The sequence below is a fragment of the Mercenaria mercenaria genome, chromosome 3, assembly GCF_021730395.1.
Source record: "Mercenaria mercenaria strain notata chromosome 3, MADL_Memer_1, whole genome shotgun sequence".
Classification (NCBI taxonomy): Eukaryota; Metazoa; Mollusca; class Bivalvia; order Venerida; family Veneridae; genus Mercenaria; species Mercenaria mercenaria.
Window position 1 is genome coordinate 35750586 of NC_069363.1, and position 20855 is coordinate 35771440.

The 20855-nt window shown below is 35.8% G+C and overlaps 1 protein-coding gene across 1 annotated transcript in view; it reads right to left on the bottom strand.

Moving 5' to 3' along the window:
- Positions 1–621: 621 nt before the first annotated feature.
- The window catches only part of LOC123525083 (phosphatidylinositol-glycan biosynthesis class W protein-like), a 28835-nt gene continuing 8601 nt past the window's right edge, over positions 622–20855 (bottom strand). Inside the window, exons 3-8 of the mRNA XM_045303822.2 lie at positions 20498–20654; positions 16975–17055; positions 15221–15390; positions 11066–11207; positions 9277–9370; positions 622–1987 (exon numbers count right to left, since the gene is read on the bottom strand). Coding sequence (XP_045159757.2) covers positions 1725–1987; positions 9277–9370; positions 11066–11207; positions 15221–15390; positions 16975–17055; positions 20498–20654 — 907 coding nt within the window. The 3' untranslated portion in view covers positions 622–1724. The remainder of the gene's footprint in view (positions 1988–9276; positions 9371–11065; positions 11208–15220; positions 15391–16974; positions 17056–20497; positions 20655–20855) is intronic.

Sequence of the window (20855 nt, forward strand, 5' to 3'; positions counted from 1 at the left end):
CATAACACATAACAGCACCTCATGTGGTAACATTGTGTTTTACATATGTACATCTCGTGATTAAGAGAACAACTTCTTTTCAACCATTTTGTTTGTGCTTAAGAAACACAAGTGAAACAGTCAAAAATCAGATCACTTAATTATAACAAGATGTAACTAAATTCTACTGATACTAAAACTCTCAACAAATTTCTGTTGAAACAAAGAGAACATTTGATCAAAACATTAACAAAAATTTTCGAAATCATCTACTTACTGAAAACATCATCCTAGAATTATTGAGTTTCACCACAAAGGATGCTAAAGTTCTCCAGTTATTATGATGAAACTGCTTCCATTTATAGATCAAAAACATTCATCAAAACCTTGACCACTGGACCCTTTAGAACCTTAAAAATCATCTGCTGGTCACAGGCAGACATCAAATAAAGTTTGAAAGCTATAGACACAAATGTTATCCACTTATTCATTGGACACCATATAGTTTATGAAACGACCAGAGGATATGAGCAAGACAATATACTCTCTACTTCTAAGGGAGTAGGTAAGGGGGCATAAGAATAAAACAGAACAGATCTCAACACTACAAACTGAATGCCCAAATACTGGCTAACAAATAAATGAGCTTTTGAACTGAACAAACGGTTCTTTAATTTCCAGTGTAAAGCAAGTGAAATATACTATATTTCAAAATTGCATATAGGTAAGCAAATACTCCTTTAAAGGTAACATAATAAACATTTCCCACCATACTGTTGTACAACTACTTTGAAAAAATTGGCAAACATTCTGAATGGCAATTTACCAGGAATTAGAGGCAACTGGGATTTAAGACTAGCTGAATTATCAATTCATTTGTCAATAATCTTTTATGGGTTAAAACAATTCCCTTTCCTTAAGAAATTAAAATTAAATATAACTGATTTATGGTATTAAAGGAAATGGTGACAAACAGACATTCAAGCTTTTGTACTGCTTGAGTAACTAGTATTGTATGATTTTGTTTAGCATAGTAGGACTGTTCATATAACAAATGTGACATATAGAAATTTTCAAACTTAAACAAGGAGCTTAAAAATGTGACTCTAACTGAAGCATGAATAGAAAAGGGGTATGGAGAATATTAGGTTACTGTCTTTATGTACTTAAACTTATCAGGTCAGCCAAAGAAAGTTCGGAGAGGCATAGCCGAGTCAAATAAACAAATTCACGTACATAAAAACACAAACCTAATGTTCTGTTTGTCCCGCAACCTAAAGGCCTGTCAAGGGAAACATATTTTGTACCCTATTTCATAAAAATATGCCTTTTGATAACAAAAATAATCCATTCACAATTGACTGATTTTTACCATGGCTGCTGTCATAGTGACTGCATGCTAAAATGTTAGAATGCTTGTCACTTCTGAACTCCTGAACCATGTTACAATGCCTACTGTATATGTACTTGAAAAAGTAGTCTGTCGGTAAATTATTAACTAGATGAACCTATAGTGACCATGTAAAGCTGAAGGTTATACGGCATGCCGATATCTGTCAGTGGCAGGATAAAATGACGATTCTGCTGTTCATTATTTATTTGTCCAGATGAAGTAAAGCCAAATAAATGAGATTTGATGAATACAAACAAATGGCAATGAATCAACTTTCCATCAATTCAAACTACTGCTTAAGAAAGTAGCACTGACAAGGACTTTAAAAATGTAGAATACATTTATTACAAATTCACCAAATCTTCAAAGAAATTTTCTTTCTATAAAGGAAATATAATACAGAAGACAAAAGGAACATATATCCAGTTAAAATTGTCATAGCAACCAAGTTAGACTGGTATATAGTTTTCACAGACATGTTCACTAAACCAGTCAGAAGATTCGCCAACAGGAAGTAGAAAAGTCCATTGTAATTTATTGCAGATATAAGGTCACATGTGTTGTAATCATCGCCTGGGGTAGCTGTATCTGTCTCTGGTTTATGATCAGGAGATTCTGAAGAAAACATAAAAAAAACAAGAGGGCCATCATGATGGCCCTATATCGCTCACCTGTTATCATTGCACTTGAGGACAAGAAGGTCCTCAGAAAAAATATCTAAGTCCAAAGGACAGGAACAACAAAGGGAAGAAATTTAACCAAAAAGAAAAAAAAATTTTTTAAAAGGTACAGATATGTCAAAATACACCTAAAAATTGGAGGTACAATCCATATTGTAACACAGAAAAGTGGTCTCGGTTTTTCCCTATGGCCAATAATAAAAAAGTTACTCAAAATAAGCTATTTATAGTAACGTAAAAGGGAAGTAATTAAAAAGAAAATTATTGTAAGTGAACAAAAGAAGAATCTGCCAAATAAATCTGTTGACATAAATGAAATTTCAGATCAGTATCTTCATTAGCGACGGAGATATACCCATTTTAATTTGAAATAACGGGAGGTAATTTGACATAAAATCAGTCCATAGTTACCTACCCTGATTGGCTCAGTCCAACTAATGACAATAATGAAATTTCAAATAAGTCCTATACTTACTGATATAAATCCATTTTGATTACGATCAGGGGAGGTAATCAGATATAAAATAACTCTGGTACCTACGATTGGATCTGATTTGTCATGGAATCCAAGATTTATTGTTGTTGAAGATATTTTGGAAGTTTGTATCAAATAAAACCATAAATGAAGTCTCTATATGGCTGCAAAAGCCAAAATAGCCAATTTTGGACCTTTATGGGGCCATAACTCTGGAACCCATGATGGAATCTGGCCAGTTCAAGAAAGAAACCAAGATCTTGTGGTAATACAAGTTGTGTACAAGTTTGGTTAAAATAAAATCATAAATGAGGCTGCTAATGTGCAGACAAGGTCAAAATAGCTAAGTTCAGCCCTTTCAGGGGCCATAACTCAGAAACCCATTATGGGATCCGGCCGGTTCAACAAAAGAATTGAGATCTTATGGCAACACAAGTTTTGTGCAAGTTTGATTAAATTCAAATCATAAATGAAGCTGCTATTGTGCAGACAAGGTCAAAATAGCTAATTCTGGCCCTTTCAGGGGCCATAACTCTGGAACCCATAATGGAATCTCGCCAGTTCAAAAAAGGAACAAAGATCTTATAGTGATACAAGTTGTGTGCAAGTTTGGTTAAAATAAAATCATAAATGAAGCTGCTATTGTGCAGACAAGGTCAAAATAGCTAATTCTGGCCCTTTCAGGGGCCATAACTCTGGAGCCTATAATGGAATCTGGCCAGTTCAAGAAAGGAACCAAGATCTTATGATGATACAAGTTGTGTGCCAGTTTGGTAAAAATCAAATCATAAATAAAGCTGCTATTGTGCAGACAAGGTCAAAATAGCTAATTCTGGCCTTTTCAGGGGCCATAACTCTGGAACCCATAATGGGATCTGGCCAGTTCAAGAAGGGAACCAGATCTTATGGTGATACAAGTTGTGTGCAAGTTTGTTTAAAATAAAATCATAAATGAAACCACTATCGAGCAGACAAGAAATTGTTGAAGCACGCATGCACGCACGCACGCACGCACGCACGGACTGACGACGGACGAAGGGTGATCACAAAAGCTCACCTTGTCACTATGTGACACAGAAGTAAGCCAATGTCAAAGCTGAACCTCAAAATCAATAGGGGTCATCTGCTGGTCATGATCAACCTCCATATTAAGTTTTGTGATCCTAGGCCCAAGTGTTGTCAAGTTATCGTCCAGAAACCACTGTGACCATTTCACCTACTACCTCAAAATCACTAGTTGTCATCTGCTGTCATGGTCAACCTTCCTACTGACTTTCATGACTCTAGGCCCAAGCGTTCTCAAGTTATCGTCTAGAAATGGTTTAACTGTTCCAGGTCACTGTGACCTTGACCTTTGACCTACTGACCTCAAAATCAATAGGGGTCATCTGCTGGTCATGACTAACCTCCCTATCAATTTTCATGATCCTAGGCCTAAGCGTTCTCAAGTTATCGTCCAGAAACAGTTTAACTGTTCCGGGTCATTGTGACCTGGACCTTGACCCTTGACCTACTGACCTCAAAGTCGGACTTGACCCGTATTTTATGATGTTACACCTGTGTACCAAAATTATGATCCTGGGCCCAAGCATTCTCAAGTTATCATCCGGAAACCATTTAACTGTTCGGGGTCAATGTGACCTTGATCTTTGACCTACTGGCCTCAAAGTCAGACTTGACCCATATTTTATGATGTTACACCTGTGTACCAAAATTCATGATCCTTGGCCCAAGCGTTCTCAAGTTATCATCCAGAAACTGTTTAACTGTTCCGGATCATTGTGACTTTGACCTTTGACCTACTGACCTCAAAGTCGAACTTGACCCGTATTTTAAGATGTTACACCTGTGTATCAAAATTTATGATTCTTGGCCCAAGCGTTCTAAAGTTATCATCCAGAAACTGTTTAACTGTTCTGGGTCATTGTGACCTTGACCTTTGACCTACTGAACTCAAAGTCAAACATGACCTGTATTTTATGATGTTACACCCGTGTACCAAAATTTATTTAAATATGTGAGGCCATTCATGAGTTATTGTCCGGAAACCATGAAAACCAACAGACCGACAGACCAACGACAATCTCACTCCTATATACCCCTCAAAGTTTGTAATGCTACAAATTCAGACAACAGTTGCAATCCAGTGCACAGTATTAGACCAAAACTATCTTTGTAATTACACTATAACAAGAGGACCATGATGGTCCTGAATCACTCACCTCTTCCCACATGATCCAGTTTTGAGTATGACGTCGTTTTTTCTATTATTTGACATAGTGACCTAGTTTTTGAATCAGTGACCCAGTTTTGAACTTGACCTAGATATTATCAAGATAAAAATTCTGACCAATTTTCATGAAGATCCATTGAAAAATATGGTCTCTAGAGAGGTCACAAGGTTTTTCTATTATTTGACCTATTGACCTAGTTTTTTAAGGCACGTGACCCAGTTTCAAACTTGACTTAGATATCATCAAGGTGAACATTCTGACAAATTTTCATGAAGATCCATTCAAGGGTATGGCCTCTAGAGAGGTCACAAGGTTTTTCTATTTCAAGACCTACTGACCTAGTTTTTGATCACAGTTGACCCAGTTTCAAACTTGACCGAGATATCATCAAGATAAACATTCAGACCAACTTTCATACAGATCCCATGAAAAATATGGCCTCTAGAGAGGTCACATTTTTTCATTATTTGACCTACTGACCTACTTTTTGAAGGCACGTGACCCACTTTCGAACTTGAACTAGATATCATCAAGGTGAACATTCTGACCAATTTTTATGGAGATCCATTCACAAGTATGGCCTCTAGAGAGGTCACAAGGTTTTTCTATTATTTGACCTACTGACCTAGTTTTTGATGGCACGTCAGTGTTCGAAATTCACGGTAGTCCGACAGCCCGTGGCTACCAAATTTCAGCTCGGGCTACCGATTTTCCACAGGTACAAGCCCGACTGGGCTACCGAATTTTCCTCATTTGTTTTTGTTTAAAAACAAACATGCTAATTAAACGAGTAATGCATCGTGATTTTCCAGACTGAGAAACGATTATGGAATTATTGGTTTTTGCACTCTTACGTGTTGACAATCAAACACAGTGTCAAAGACGTAACCGCAGCGCTAATTGGCTGAATACAATCACCTCTAGCGTAACGGATAATTTGATTAGCTTTCACACTTCTCGCGAAAATCTCACAAGTACCTGCAGTAGGTGGAGCTTAAATTATGCTATCAGCGTGTGTGTAATGTGTATTCAGCACTCGGTATTACATATTACAAATTGTCAACAGTCAGAGCTGCAGTAATTGGCAAGTGCGGATCCTAAAAAATCTGGCATAACAGTTTAGATTTCGTTTTGGCAAGGAGTGTCATGTCCGATGCTTTTGGACTCTGACGATGCTGATCTGGACTGGAGTATTTCGAGTTAAACTTTTTTCAAAAACATAGCAAACATGTACTGTATGTCTTTTTTATTACTTCAAACATGCATAGAGATGTCTGTAAAACAAAATGTTATATGGTGCAAAAATTATGTATTTTAAAGTGTTAAAGTTCGGGCTAGTGAAATTGGTGTCGGGCTTGGAAAATTTTTAATCTGGTAGCCCGAACGGGCTTTTGGATTCAAATCTGAATTTCGTACACTGGCACGTGACCTACTTTCGAACTTGACCTAGATATCATCAAGATGAACATTCAGACCAACTTTCATACAGATCCCATGGAAAATATGGCCTCTAGAAAGGTCACAAGGTTTTTCTATTATTTGACCTACTGACCTAGTTTTTGACGGCACGTGACCCAGTTTCGAACTTGACCTAGATATCATCAAGGTGAACATTCTGACAAATTTTCATGAAGATTTTATGAAATATATGGCCTCAAAAGAGGTCACAAGGTTTTTCTATTTTTAGACCTACTGACCTAGTTTTTGACCGCACGTGACCCAGTTTCGAACTTGACCTAGATATCATCAAGATGAACATTCAAACCAACTTTCATACAGATCCCATGAAAAATATGGACTTTAGAGAGGTCACAAGGTTTTTCTATTATTTGACCTACTGACCTAGTTTTTGATGGCACGTGACCAAGTTTCGAACTTGACCTAGATATCATCAAGGTGAACATTCTGACAAATTTTCATGAAGATCTTGTGAAATATATGGCACCTAGAAAGGTCACAAGGTTTTTCTATTTTTAGACCTACTGACCTAGTTTTTGACCGCACGTGACCCAGTTTCTAAACTGACCTAGATATCATCAAGATGAACATTCAGACCAACTTTCATGCAGATCCCATGAAAAATATTGCCTTTAGAAAGGTCACAAAGATTTTCTATTAGTTGACCTACTGACCTAGTTTTTGACCGCACGTGACCCAGTTTCGAACTTGACCTAGATATCATCAAGGTGAACATTCTGACCAACTTTCATGAAGATCTTGTGAAATATATGGACTCTAGAGAGGTCACAAGGTTTTTCTATTATTTGAACTACTGACCTAGTTTTTGACGGCACGTGACCCAGTTTCGAACTTGACTTAGATATCATCAAGGTGAACGTTCTGACTAATTTTCATGAAGATCTTGTGAAATATATGGCCTCTAGAGAGGTCACAAAGTTTCTCTATTTTTAGACCTACTGACCTAGTTTTTGACCGCACGTGACCCAGTTTCGAACTTGACCTAGATATCATCAAGGCGAACATTCAGACCAACTTTCATACAGAGCCCATGAAAAATATGGCCTTAAGAGAGGTCACAAGGTTTTCCTATTATTTGACATACTGACCTAGTTTTTAATGGCACGTGACCCAGTTTCGAACTTGACCTAGATATCATCAAGGTGAACGGTCTGACCAACTTTCATGAAGATCTTGTGAAATATATGGCCTCTAGAGAGGCCACAAGGTTTTTCTTTTTTTAGACCTACTGACCTAGTTTTTGACCGCACGTGACCCAGTTTCGAACTTGACCTAGATATCATCAAGATGAACATTCTGACCAATTTTCATGAAGATCCATTGAAAATTATGGCCTCTAGAGAGGTCACAAGGTTTTTCTATTTTTAGACCTACTGACCTAGTTTTTGAAGGCATGTGACCCAGTTTCGAACTTGACCTAGATATCATCAAGGTGAACATTCTGACCAACTTTCATAAAGATCCCATGAAAAATGTGACCTCTAGAGTGGTCACAAGCAAAAGTTTACGGACGCACGGAAACGCACGATGGACGACGGACACCGCACGATCAGAAAAGCTCACTTTGTCACTTTGTAACAGGTGAGCTAAAAACAAGAGGGCCATGAAGGCCCTGTATCGCTCACCTGACCTACTGACCTAAAGATCATCAAGATTAACATTCTGACAAAGTTTCATTAAGATATGGTCATAAATGTGGCCTCTAAAGTGTTAACTAGCTTTTCCTTTGATTTGACCTAGTGACCTAGTTTTTACCCCACCTGATCCAGATTTGAACTTGACCTATAGATCATCAAGATTAACATTCTGACAAAGTTTCATTAAGATATGGTCATAAATGTGACCTCTACAGTATTAACTAGCTTTTCCTTTGATTTGACCCAGTGACCTAGTGTTTGACCCAACATGACCAAGATTCAAACTTGACCTAAAGATCATCAAGATTAACATTCTGACTAAGTTTCATGAAGATACATTCGTAAATGTGGCCTCTAGAGTGTTAACAAGCTTTTCCTTTGATTTGACCTACTGACCTAGTTTTTGACCCCACCTGACCCAGATTTGAATTTGTCCTATAGATCATCAAGATTCACATTCTGACAAAGTTTCATTAAGATATGGTCATAAATGTGGCCTCTACAGTGTTAACTAGCTTTTCCTTTGATTTGACCTGGTGACCTAGTTTTTAACCCTACATGACCCAAATTCAAACTGGACCTTGAGATCATTAAGATTAACATTCTGACTAAGTTTCTTGAAGATAAAGTCGTAAATGTGACCTCTAGAGTGTTAACAAGCTTTTCCTTTGATTTGACCTGGTGACCTAGTTTTTGACCCCAGATGACCCGAAATCGTCCAATATTTTATTGAGAGTAACATTCTGACCAAGTTTCATTAAGATTGGGCCAAAATTATGACCTCTAGAGTGTTAACAAGCTTTTCCTTTGATTTAACCTGGTGACCTAGTTTTTGACCCCAGATGACCCAATATCGAACTCATTCAAGATTTTACTGAGGGTAACATTCTTACATAGTTTCATTAAGATTGGGCCAAAATTTTGACCTCTGGAGTGTTAACAAATTTTTCCTTTGATCTGACCTGGTGACCTAGTTTTTGACCCAAGATGACCTTATATCGAACTCGTCCAAGATTTTATTGAGGGTAACATTCTGACATAGTTTCATTAAGATTGGGCCAAAATTGTGACCTCTAGAGTGTTAACAAGCTTTTCCTTTGATTTGACCTGGTGACCTTGTTTTTGACCCCAGATGACCCAATATCAAACTCGTCCCAAGATTTTATAGAGGGTAACATTCTGACCAAGTTTCATTAAGATTATGCCAAAATTGTGACCTCCAGAGTGTTAAAAGTCAAACTGTTGACGACCGACGGATGACTGACGGACAACGACGGACACAGGGCGATCACAAAAGCTCACCTTGAGCACTTCGTGCTCAGGTGAGCTAAAAAGAAATCTACTCTTTTAAATCAATAAACTAATACATGAAACGTATTAATATATATAAACTGAATACCTTTCTTTTTAGCTATCCGGCAGAGGTGACTAAGACAGGTCACAGCAATATCAAACACCAGAAAGGCAAACATTAACATACTGTTAAATGCAACCTGAAAAAAAAAACAACAATAAAACTTTTGAGTAGGTGTGAGGGGAAACGAAATCAAAGTCTGCCACCTTACTACTCAGCCAAAAAAGTGAAATTAACGAGGAAATTTTATATTGTTTATTTCAAAGCAAATGAATACAGAAATTTCTTTATCAAACATCTTTATTTTAAACAGTCCAGTTCTGAGAAAACTGTCTTAACAACACTTTTTTGTTAAAGAGCTGTCTAATGATAGTATGCTTGACTACATGAAACCCTTCCAATTATTCTTGCATAAAAACTACTTTTTTCACTGGATCCGCCCATGTATAAACGGGAGAAAAATCGTGTGCAAACAAGGCAATTCACGTGCTGTTAATACATGATTTTTATTTCTGAAATGCTTTGCCAGGGACGTATGTATGTATTTCTGCGCAGACTGATGTTTGGCATCTGCATCTTGTTTCTTCTATAATAACCTCTTCTTGTAGCATTATAGATACTATGTAATCCATAGTATGTTTAGCTCTATCAGTTTTCAGCCCCAAACGTACTGCCCCATCAATGTACGCACTAGCTTCTCTTAGAGTTTACTCCCTTTACAAAGCGTCTGTTCAGTTATTGTAAATAACTGTGAATAAATAAGTATCGCGTGTAACTTGTGCTATTGCCCGTTTTTAGGTATTATATCAATGATTTTTGTTACTATCAGTCGGTTTGTTTTAACCTGATTGTTCGCAGAATTCATATAATAAACCTCGAAATCTAGTCACTAGCTTCGTACTCATCCGTACTCTGTTTGTTCGTACTCAAAATAATTCGAATGTAAAGTTGTTATTCTTAAAATAATTGTGTTCCTGTTTATCAAATTCTTTAGTTATATGCAAAATTATGTGTAATGTAACGTTTGTAATAACTAAAAATAAAAATAAGATGATCAAAAACCTTCAAATCACGCTTTTAGTAGCGTTGTTGTTATGTGTGCCCCGGTTATGGATATTTAAAACATGTTTACCGTTTCCAAGAACAACAAGAATGGTAAATAAAAAATGTACCGGAATCGTCAAGTCATCACATATGAAAACAACGCATTTAGTCATCGTGTAATGTTTTTTTATGCAAGAATAGCGACAATACACGTTTCTTTTGTGTATTAACGCCTGCAGAAGATCTTGGGATATGTTTGTGACCTCGACCTTCGGTCTCGGTCACAAACAATCCCGCGGGCTTCTGCAAACGTTAATACACAAAAAAACGTGTATTATCCCTACAATACAACCTTACATACAGAAGCTTTACCAAATTTCTCTAAGTTGAAAACGTGGCATAAGCTTGTAAACTATAAACCAGAGATGGAACCTTGCTCAGACTGGTCGTTTCATTTTACCGTTTGAAAATTTTTTGGACAACAGTTCCTAAAAATCAAGACTTACTAAACATGCAAAACATTCACCAAAACTTAAAAATTATGTAACTTCATCTCATGATGCCTAAGATATGTGGGAAGTTTTAAAACTTTTGGCTTTTAAGAAACCCACTTACATGTAAAACTTTGTGACATGGACACCAATACAGAATGCCAACAGCGATGGAAGACTACTTGTAAAAACTACAAAATTTCGAATAGTCACTCAAGCTAAAACTCTCTGAACTTATCGATATACCTAAGAAGATAAACTTAACCTTCAAAGTTGTTCATATAAATTCAATGACATACCATCCAGAGCAGGTAAGCCAGATTTGCAAAACGTCTGGAGACAGGCTCCACATGTTTGCCAGTGAAGTACATGAGTACCCAGCACACAATGCTAACTAGAGCTAGCGCAAAACACAATTTCATCCAGTCCTTCACATTTTCTCTGAAAACAGTAAGCTAATATTCTGTTTTTGTTGTAGCAAGGGAGACAACTCAAAATTATATGGATATACAAATATACAAAGCTTCTCACCTTTAAATATATTAACTAACAAATATCAACAATACAACAATAGATCAATTAGATTCTTGAGAAGAAAAAAGCACTTTTTGCCTTGCAATCTAACAAATATTCTGTTAAGTGTAAGTAAAGTATAAGTAAAATTTTGTAACAACCCAATTTTTTCCCCAACAACCAAAGAAGGCTGACACTGTGGTGATATCATACAACAAAATCACTGTTTGTATGTCAAAATTATTATGTCAAAGTGTCAAACATTATTGCGGTGCACTGGAAAAAGAAAACCATGCAAAATGATATATGTCACCATAGATACTGATAATAATCCTTGATATTGTGTTTGAATAAAAATCATATATCAACAATGATTTTGCCACCAAATGAAATTATTTCCTGTCATTCTGATGTGTATTATTATATCACTTAGGCTGCACTCTCATGATGTAATTCCTTCACATCTTAACTCCAAACAAGGAATTTATTCGATGACAAAACCCCTGTTTGGGATATTTTATTTCTTGCCCCTTCATGAAATAAATCAAATTGACTTAGCATATTTTAGAAGACTTCTATTTTATATGCCACTTTTCTAAGAAAATCATATTGTCATTATGTAATTTAATGATTATTCCGGTTTAAGGTAGTTCACGTTGGATAAACTGAAAGTGATGGCCTAACGTCATATATATGGATAACTTAGAATAAAGCCTGGATTCAGCATATGGAAATAAAATCATTTTATGTATTAATGGCAACCCGTGAGCAATTTGATTACAATGGCAACATTACTATCTTTCTAAAATTAAAATATGACATTAAAACATCTGACATGTTAAATAATTCAAAATAATGTCTTAAAACCAGCTTGAAATTTACGTATCACTTTTATCATGGGCATATATCTCAAAAATCAGGGTTTAATCAAATTCTACGTTGTAGATAAAATTTTGATCCGAATGTGCAGAACTACCTTAATACACAAATCGAAACACTGAACACTGAAAATACTAAACAAGAGGACCATGATGGTCCTGAATCGCTCACCTCTTCCCACATGACCCAGTTTTGAGTATGACGTCGTTTTTTCTATTATTTGACATAGTGACCTAGTTTTTGAGCTCATGTGACCCAGTTTTGAACTTGACCTAGATATTATCAAGATAAAAATTCTGACCAATTTTCATGAAGATCCATTGAAAAATATGGTCTCTAGAGAGGTCACAAGGTTTTTCTATTATTTGACCTATTGACCTAGTTTTCGAAGGTACGTGACCCTGTTTTGAACTTGACCTAGATATCATCAAGGTGAACATTCTCACTAATTTTCATGAAGATCTCATGAAAAATATGGCCTCTAGAGAGGTCACAAGGTTTTTCTATTTTTATACCTACTGGCTTAGTTTTTGATTGCAAGTGACCCAGCTTCGAAACTAACCTAGATATCATCAAGGTGAACATTCAGATCAATTTTCATGAAGATCCATTGAAAAATATGGCCTCAAGAGAGGTCAAAAGATTTTAATAATTTTAGACCTACTGACCTAGTTTTTTATTGCAGTTGACCCAGTTTCAAACTTGATCTAGATATCATCATGATGAACATTCAGACCAACTTTCATACAGATCCCATGAAAAGTATGGCCTCTAGAGAGGTCACAAGGTTTTTTTATTATTTGACCTACTGACCTAGTTTTTTAAGGCACGTGACCCAGTTTCAAACTTGATCTAGATATCATCAAGGTGAACATTCTGACCAATTTTTATGGAGATCCAGTCACAAGTATGGCCTCTAGAGAGGTCACAAGGTTTTTCTATTTTTAGACCTACTGACCTAGTTTTTGACCGCACATGACCCTGTTTCAAACTTGACCTAGATATCAACAAGATGAACATTCAGACCAATTTTCATACAGATCCTATGAAAAATATGGCCTTTAGAGAGGTCACAATGTTTTTCTATTATTTGACCTACTGACCTAGTTTTTGAGGGCACGTAACCCAGTTTCGAACTTGACCTAGATATCATCAAGATGAACATTCAGACCAACTTTCATACAGATCCCATGAAAAATATGGCCTCTAGAGAGGTCACAACGTTTTTCTATTATTTGACCTACTGACCTAGTTTTTGAAGGCATGTGACCCAGTTTCGAATTTGACCTAGATATCATCAAGGTGAACGTTCTGACCAATTTTCATGAAGATCTTGTGAAATATATGGCCTCTAGAGAGGTCACAATTTTTTTCTATTTTTAGACCTACTGACCTAGTTTTTGACCGCACGTGACCCAGTTTCGAACCTAACCTAGATATCATCAAGATGAACATTCCGACCAACTTTCATACAGATCCCATGAAAAATTTGGCCTTTAGAAAGGTCACAAGGTTTTCCTATTATTTGACATACTGACCTAGTTTTTGATGGCATGTGACCCAGTTTCGAACTTGACCTAGATATCATCAAGATGAACATTCAGACCAACTTTCATACAGATCCCATGAAAAATATGGCCTCTAGAGAGGTCACAACGTTTTTCTATTATTTGACCTACTGACCTAGTTTTTGAAGGCATGTGACCCAGTTTCGAATTTGACCTAGATATCATCAAGGTGAACGTTCTGACCAATTTTCATGAAGATCTTGTGAAATATATGGCCTCTAGAGAGGTCACAATTTTTTTCTATTTTTAGACCTACTGACCTAGTTTTTGACCGCACGTGACCCAGTTTCGAACCTAACCTAGATATCATCAAGATGAACATTCCGACCAACTTTCATACAGATCCCATGAAAAATTTGGCCTTTAGAGAGGTCACAAGGTTTTCCTATTATTTGACATACTGACCTAGTTTTTGATGGCATGTGACCCAGTTTTGAACTTGACCTAGATATCATCAAGGTGAACGGTCTGACCAATTTTCATGAAGATCTTGTGTAATATATGGCCTTTAGAGAGGTCACAAGGTTTTTCTATTTTTAGACCTACTGACCTAGTTTTTGAAGGCACGTGACCCAGTTTCGAACTTGACCTAGATATCATCAAGGTGAACATTCTGATGAATTTCCTTGAAGATCTTGTGAAATATATGGCCTCTAGAGAGGTCACAAGGTTTTTCTATTTTTAGACATACTGACCTAGTTTTTGACGGCACGTGACCCAGTTTCGACTTGACCTAGATATCATCAAGGTGAACATTCAGACCAACTTTCATACAGATCCTATGAAAAATTTGGCCTTTAGAGAGGTCACAAGGTTTTTCTATTATTTGACATACTGACCTAGTTTTTGATGGCATGTGACCCAGTTTCGAACTTGACCTAGATATCATCAAGGTGAACGTTCTGACCAATTTTCATGAAGATCTTGTGAAATATATGGCCTCTAGAGAGGTCACAAGGTTTTTCTATTTTTAGACCTACTGACCTAGTTTTTGAAGGCACGTGACCCAGTTTCGAACTTGACCTAGATATCATCAAGGTGAACATTCTGATGAATTTCCTTGAAGATCTTGTGAAATATATGGCCTCTAGAGAGGTCACAAGGTTTTTCTATTTTTATACCTACTGACCTAGTTTTTGATGGCACGTGACCTAGTTTCGAACTTGACCTAGATATCATCATGGTGAACATTCTGACCAACTTTCATAAAGTCTAGAGTGGTCACAAGCAAAAGTTTACGGACGCACGCACAGACGGACGGATGACAGACACCGCACGATCACAAAAGCTCATCTTGTCACTTTGTGACAGGTGAGCTAAAAAAGTATTAATCATACAATTACATGAATACATTAAGACAATGAGCTCCTTTTTACATGGTGACATTATATGCTAGCAAAGGATGTTGTAACCTTCTTCTCAAAAATCACAGGAAAAATGTAACCAAAGAGCTTACTTTTAAAAAGAACTGAAATAAAATTAATTTTTACCCACCGTTTCCTCATAACAAGTTTTCCAAGTTGGACACCCATGATATAAATGCTGAATAATCCGATACAGGAGTACAGTCCCTCTCTGTTGGCATCTATAAGATCTGTACGGCCTCCTTTCCCATCAGCACCATTTATAATATAATTCTTCAAATCACCATATGTCAAATTGTGCTGTAAAAATTAATACACAGAAATAGGCTTATGTAATATATGTGTACCTGTTTTGGAAAGGAATGCATAACAAAAAGACCATGACAACTCTAGGGTGCCCCCCTGATCTTGACTTTGGCTTTTTAAAAATATGCCATGAGACACCGTCTTACGAAAAGTAAAAATTGTATCCAGTATGAAACACAGCTGAAACTCAGTATCTCTTATTCAATGGGACTGAGCATTTTACCTGGAGATAATTGAGATTGGACTTAAAATGAGCCGTGCCATGAGAAAACCAACATAGTGGGTTTGCGACCAGCAAGGATCCAGACCAGCCTGCGCATCCGCGCAGTCTGGTCAGGATCCATGCTGTTCGCTAACGGTTTCTCCAATTCCAGTAGGCTTTAAAAGCGAACAGCATGGAGCCTGACCAGACTGCGCGGATGCGCAGGCTGGTCTGGATCCATGCTGGTCGCATACCCACTATGTTGATTTTCTCATGGCATGGCTCAAATGTATTTTGTGTACATGTTTTTAGGATGGGACTTGAAAATATTTTTGAGATAGCCTGTATTATGAGACAAGTGAGTTTCAACTGTACATCAATCAAAAAATACTACAGTTATGACACAGTCATGAAAAATAGATAAATGACCTTATATCTGAATATATGGCATTAACAAGAGTGGCAAACTGTCTTAAATATACACCTGTCAGAGCAAATTATTTTTTACTTTTAAAATACTCTACTTATTGAGCAGACTATATTGCCAATTTACAACAAATTCAAGGACTATAACTCAGGAGTAGCAAAGACTATCTGGATGGTTATCGAAGATAATTTGACATAAACATTCTGATTAAGTTTGTTGAACAGTGGGTAAGAACTGCTAAGTTATCAAGTGGACACTGTCAATTTTTGCAAATTTATATTATTCAAGGGCCATAATTATAGGAAGACTTGGAGAATCCAGCCCGTTATCAAAAATGGCTATAATTATATGCCCATAAAGATTGTGACCAAGTTTCGGTGAACATTGGCTAAGAATTGCTCAAGCTAGAGAGCAAACTACTTAAGTGGACAACACATGCTGCAAGTGTTCCAATAATAAATCATGTTTCAAGCTTAAATCCTTAAATAAAACAAAAGCTGTCAGAGGACAGCAATGTTCAACTATTCAAAAGCCTTTTCACTACAATAAGATTAAAATGAGAACACAAACATAAACAAGTATAAAACTTTCCCATCTTATGATACTTAATACTAGTAACAGGTTTCACCAAAAAATTACTAAGCTGCAAAAGTGGCATATCTCTGTGACAAAGCAACACAGAGTTGTGGGACTTGTGCAGTGCATGTAATATCATCACAGTAAACGAGTGTTTAGTTTCAATTTATTCCTACCCATGGTTACTGAGATACCAGCATACATACAAAATATAACCAAACTTTGATTCTGACTTGGATGCAGATGGTGACCCATGGGTGAGTGCAATAGCTCTAACTATTCTTAAAATAGCTGAACCAAATTTAGTTACATTTATTCTCCCCTTATTGTAGAAATGTTTACTGGTAAAAATGGGCAGTAAAATGTTATTCACCTGGTATATGGCTATTATCAACACTGCTGCAATGTTCCATAACCTTGGTGACACAGTGCAAAACAACAATGTACATCCTACCTGTAATATACATGCAAACAAACCAATTCTATAACAACAAAATCAAACTTATAATCTGGGTTATGTAATAGACATGGCAAAAAAACGACTTGATAAGTTGATCAAAACAATTTTCAGCTACACAGAAAGTAAACAAAAAAACTTTTATTGCCCTAAACTATAATGGAAATTTTTTAAAAAGAAACTTGGACAACCAATGGCCATTTTGTGCACAACGTCACTATAATTCTATCATATTAAACAGTAGAATAAATTGGCAATGTTTCTTCTTAAACAATTTACAGAAGTAAACAATAATAACTACATATTATCTTGAAATCCTATGATTAAACGCTTCTTGTAGAATAACACTTCATTATAAATAATTAATTTGAAATGTCATCACAGGATAACTACCGTTATATTGAAGAAGTTTTAACTTTGGAAAGAACAAGGGAAATAACTTTCTTTGTATTCAGAACATGTATCAATCAGCAAGATTCTTACAGCACCCACAAAAAAGTAATATGATGTACAAACTGGTGTAAACATTGGTTGGTTATGTTACACACTGGTTGAATATGTGTACACATTGGTTGGCTATGTTACATACTGGTTGAATATGTGTACACATTGGTTGGCTAAGTTACATACTGGTTGGCTATGTGTACACATTGGTTGGCTATGTTACATACTGGTTGAATATGTGTACACATTGGTTGGCTATGTTACATACTGGTTGGTTATGTGTACACCTTGGTTGGCTATGTTACATACTGGTTGGCTAAGTGTACACACTGGTTGGCTATGTTACATACTGGTTGAATATGTGTACACATTGGTTGGCTATGTTACATACTGGTTGAATATGTGTACACATTGGTTGGTTAATTTACATACTGGTTGGCTATGTGTACACACTGGTTGGCTATGTTACATACTGGTTGAATATGTGTACACATTGGTTGGCTATGTTACATACTGGTTGGTTATGTGTACACATTGGCTGGCTATGTTACATACTGATTGAATATGTGTACACATTGGTTGGCTATGTTACATTCTGGTTGGTTATGTGTACATATTGGCTGGTTAAGTTACAACTAGTTGGTTATGTTACACATTGGATACTAGTTGATTATGTGAACACACTGGATGGTTATGTTACATATTAGTTGGTTATGTGTACACATTGGTTGGTAATGTTACATACTAGTTAGTTACGTTACATACCAGTTGGTTATGTTACACATGTGTTGGTTTTATGTTATATACCAGTTGCTAATGTTACACAATGCTTTATTATGTTATGTAAACTGCACTTAAAAGTAAAGTTTATGAAGACTGCTCTAGAAATGAGGTCTCCAATGAGTTAGCAGTAACTTTTTAACGATGGAGTGACAGGATAGTGGTGCTCACAAAAGCTTACTGAAGATGACTTAGATTCAAATATATCCTAGATTTCATAGACAAATATTCTGACCAAGTTTTGATGAAGCTGAGGTAGAAAATATGTCCTCTGTAGAGTAAACACTTTTGTTATTATATTCAGGCTTTGAAACAACAGTAGCATTTATTGATTTATCAGTTACTTCCAAAGTGAACTTCTGTGTTTTCAATTTTTATGCTGGATCAAAGTTTTATTCTACATTATTGGGATAAGTAACTTTTAAGTCATCATAAATACTCCAAAATTATTCTGTGTGCAAAATAAGATTATAACTGTAACTTGATTTGACCTGCTGTATTCAACTCGAGTGGATTTTATCAAGTCTGGCTTGTGAGCCTGGTACGATCTAGTTTGTAAAATATGTAAGAGTTAAATACATTCCAAATCAAGCTACTGTTAAAATAGCCTATTATTTAATACATTCACATTTTTTTTTGATACTTGTAACAATAATGATAATAAACTCATCTTGAAGATCTATTTTGATTCTCTTGAAATTAGTCATAAAATTGAAAGTAACCTCAGGCCGTGTGCAGGATTTGATTGCTGGGGGGTGCCCAACCTGGGGTGGGTTCGGGAGGGGTACCCCTCCCGATTGTGAAATTTTTTTAATATGGCACATGAATAGATGCATTTTCCTGCTACCTGAAACACCTTTAAGGATGCATGAATGTATTATATATTTAAGGAAAAGTCTACTTTTTAATCATTTCATCAAGCCTTTTCAATGTATGTATGATTGTACAGTCACAGTGTATGGACTTATTTTTCTGTATGATACCCAGTTGAAAAAAAATGTTGAAGTTTTAAGATGATTATTAAGTAGACTAGCTCCTAGACTATGATGATTTTTTTTCACATTTTTATGATTTCATGTAGTGAACTGAGCCAGTCTATATACTATGTCCAATATTACAATTTTAACATCAGTCCTCTTAGAAAATCTCTAGAATAGACTGGCCTTTGTCTCTATGAACATAAAAAAAAAATCATAGAAATATCGTAATTATCAGTCTCGAGGCTAGTCTAATTATTAAGGGTATCCTATTTGCAACATGGCCAAATGTTTTTAGATTTCCAACAAAACAAACGAAGTATTATGACAATTACTATTTACATCACAGATTTCAAATAACAATGAACTGTACCAAAGATCTATAAAAATAAATAGATGTGTATTTTATACTTCTTTGACTGTACAAACTATAACATCACAGCACATATTAAATATTTTTATGTATAAAACCCCTCATAAGTAACGAGTTTTAGATACGTTTTGTAAGATTTACTGAGAAACTATTTTTAAAACGATGAGAGTTTTTAAGTAAGGTTATTGGACCCAAAAGAGTAAAATTGATACAGTAGTTTCAAATTCATAATTGTTGTAAAATAAAAAGATAGGATAAATATGTATCAATTTAATAAATTTGGGGAATGTGCCTTAATTTTAAAAACAAAATACAACCATCATAATGTTTCAATTTTCAAATTCATTTTATGATTTACTTAACAAAACCAACAATGTAATGATCATTTTATAACACTTCCAAAGAGTAAAATACATAATAGTTTCTCCACTACCCAAACAAGTACTGATCAAGCGATCAATGAAGCATGCACAGATAAACTTTTACCTGTGACATGCCTGGGGCTAATTTCCACTACTGGACACGGTTTTATGGCTCTTTAGCCTGTGTATTGCTGTCAAATCAAGCCAGTTGCGCTGGTGTATAAATTTGTTAATTGAGGGGCCCATAGTAATAAAAATCGTAACTAGCCAGCCAGCTGGGGGGGCCCGGGCCCCCTGCCCCCCCACCTGGACACGTGCCTGAATCTTCTGTGAGAAGGTATATTTACAAACCTTATAAAATTCTCAGGCATAGATATTTCCAACACTTATTTATTAAAATCAGTCCAACATTTTATAGAAGGGGTAGCAACATGATTTCTGTCAATTCCTATTTATTTAAGATATACAAGTGGTAATGTTACAGTATAAAAAGGCAATAATACCTTGACAGCAGCTAGTGTGAAAAAGAAGTTCCAATGTACACCATACTCTGTGACGTGTTCCTGATAGTCTGTGGATTTCACTGCCAGTACTCGTACCATACCTATCACTATCAGTGGAATGGAAGACTTCAGGGACTTTAATACTGATGGCACAACTCTGTGGATTAAAAAAATATAACATTTTTCTACAAATATATTTATAAACAACAAAGTTTCACTGTTATCAGCATGTTTCTATGTTTCTGTGTAGATCTAAAGAATTTAATTTTAGTAAAAGTATGCAACTACTGCAAAATAGCACAACAGTATATTAAATATATAAGTTACTAATAACTTAACATAAGAATTAATAAAATTC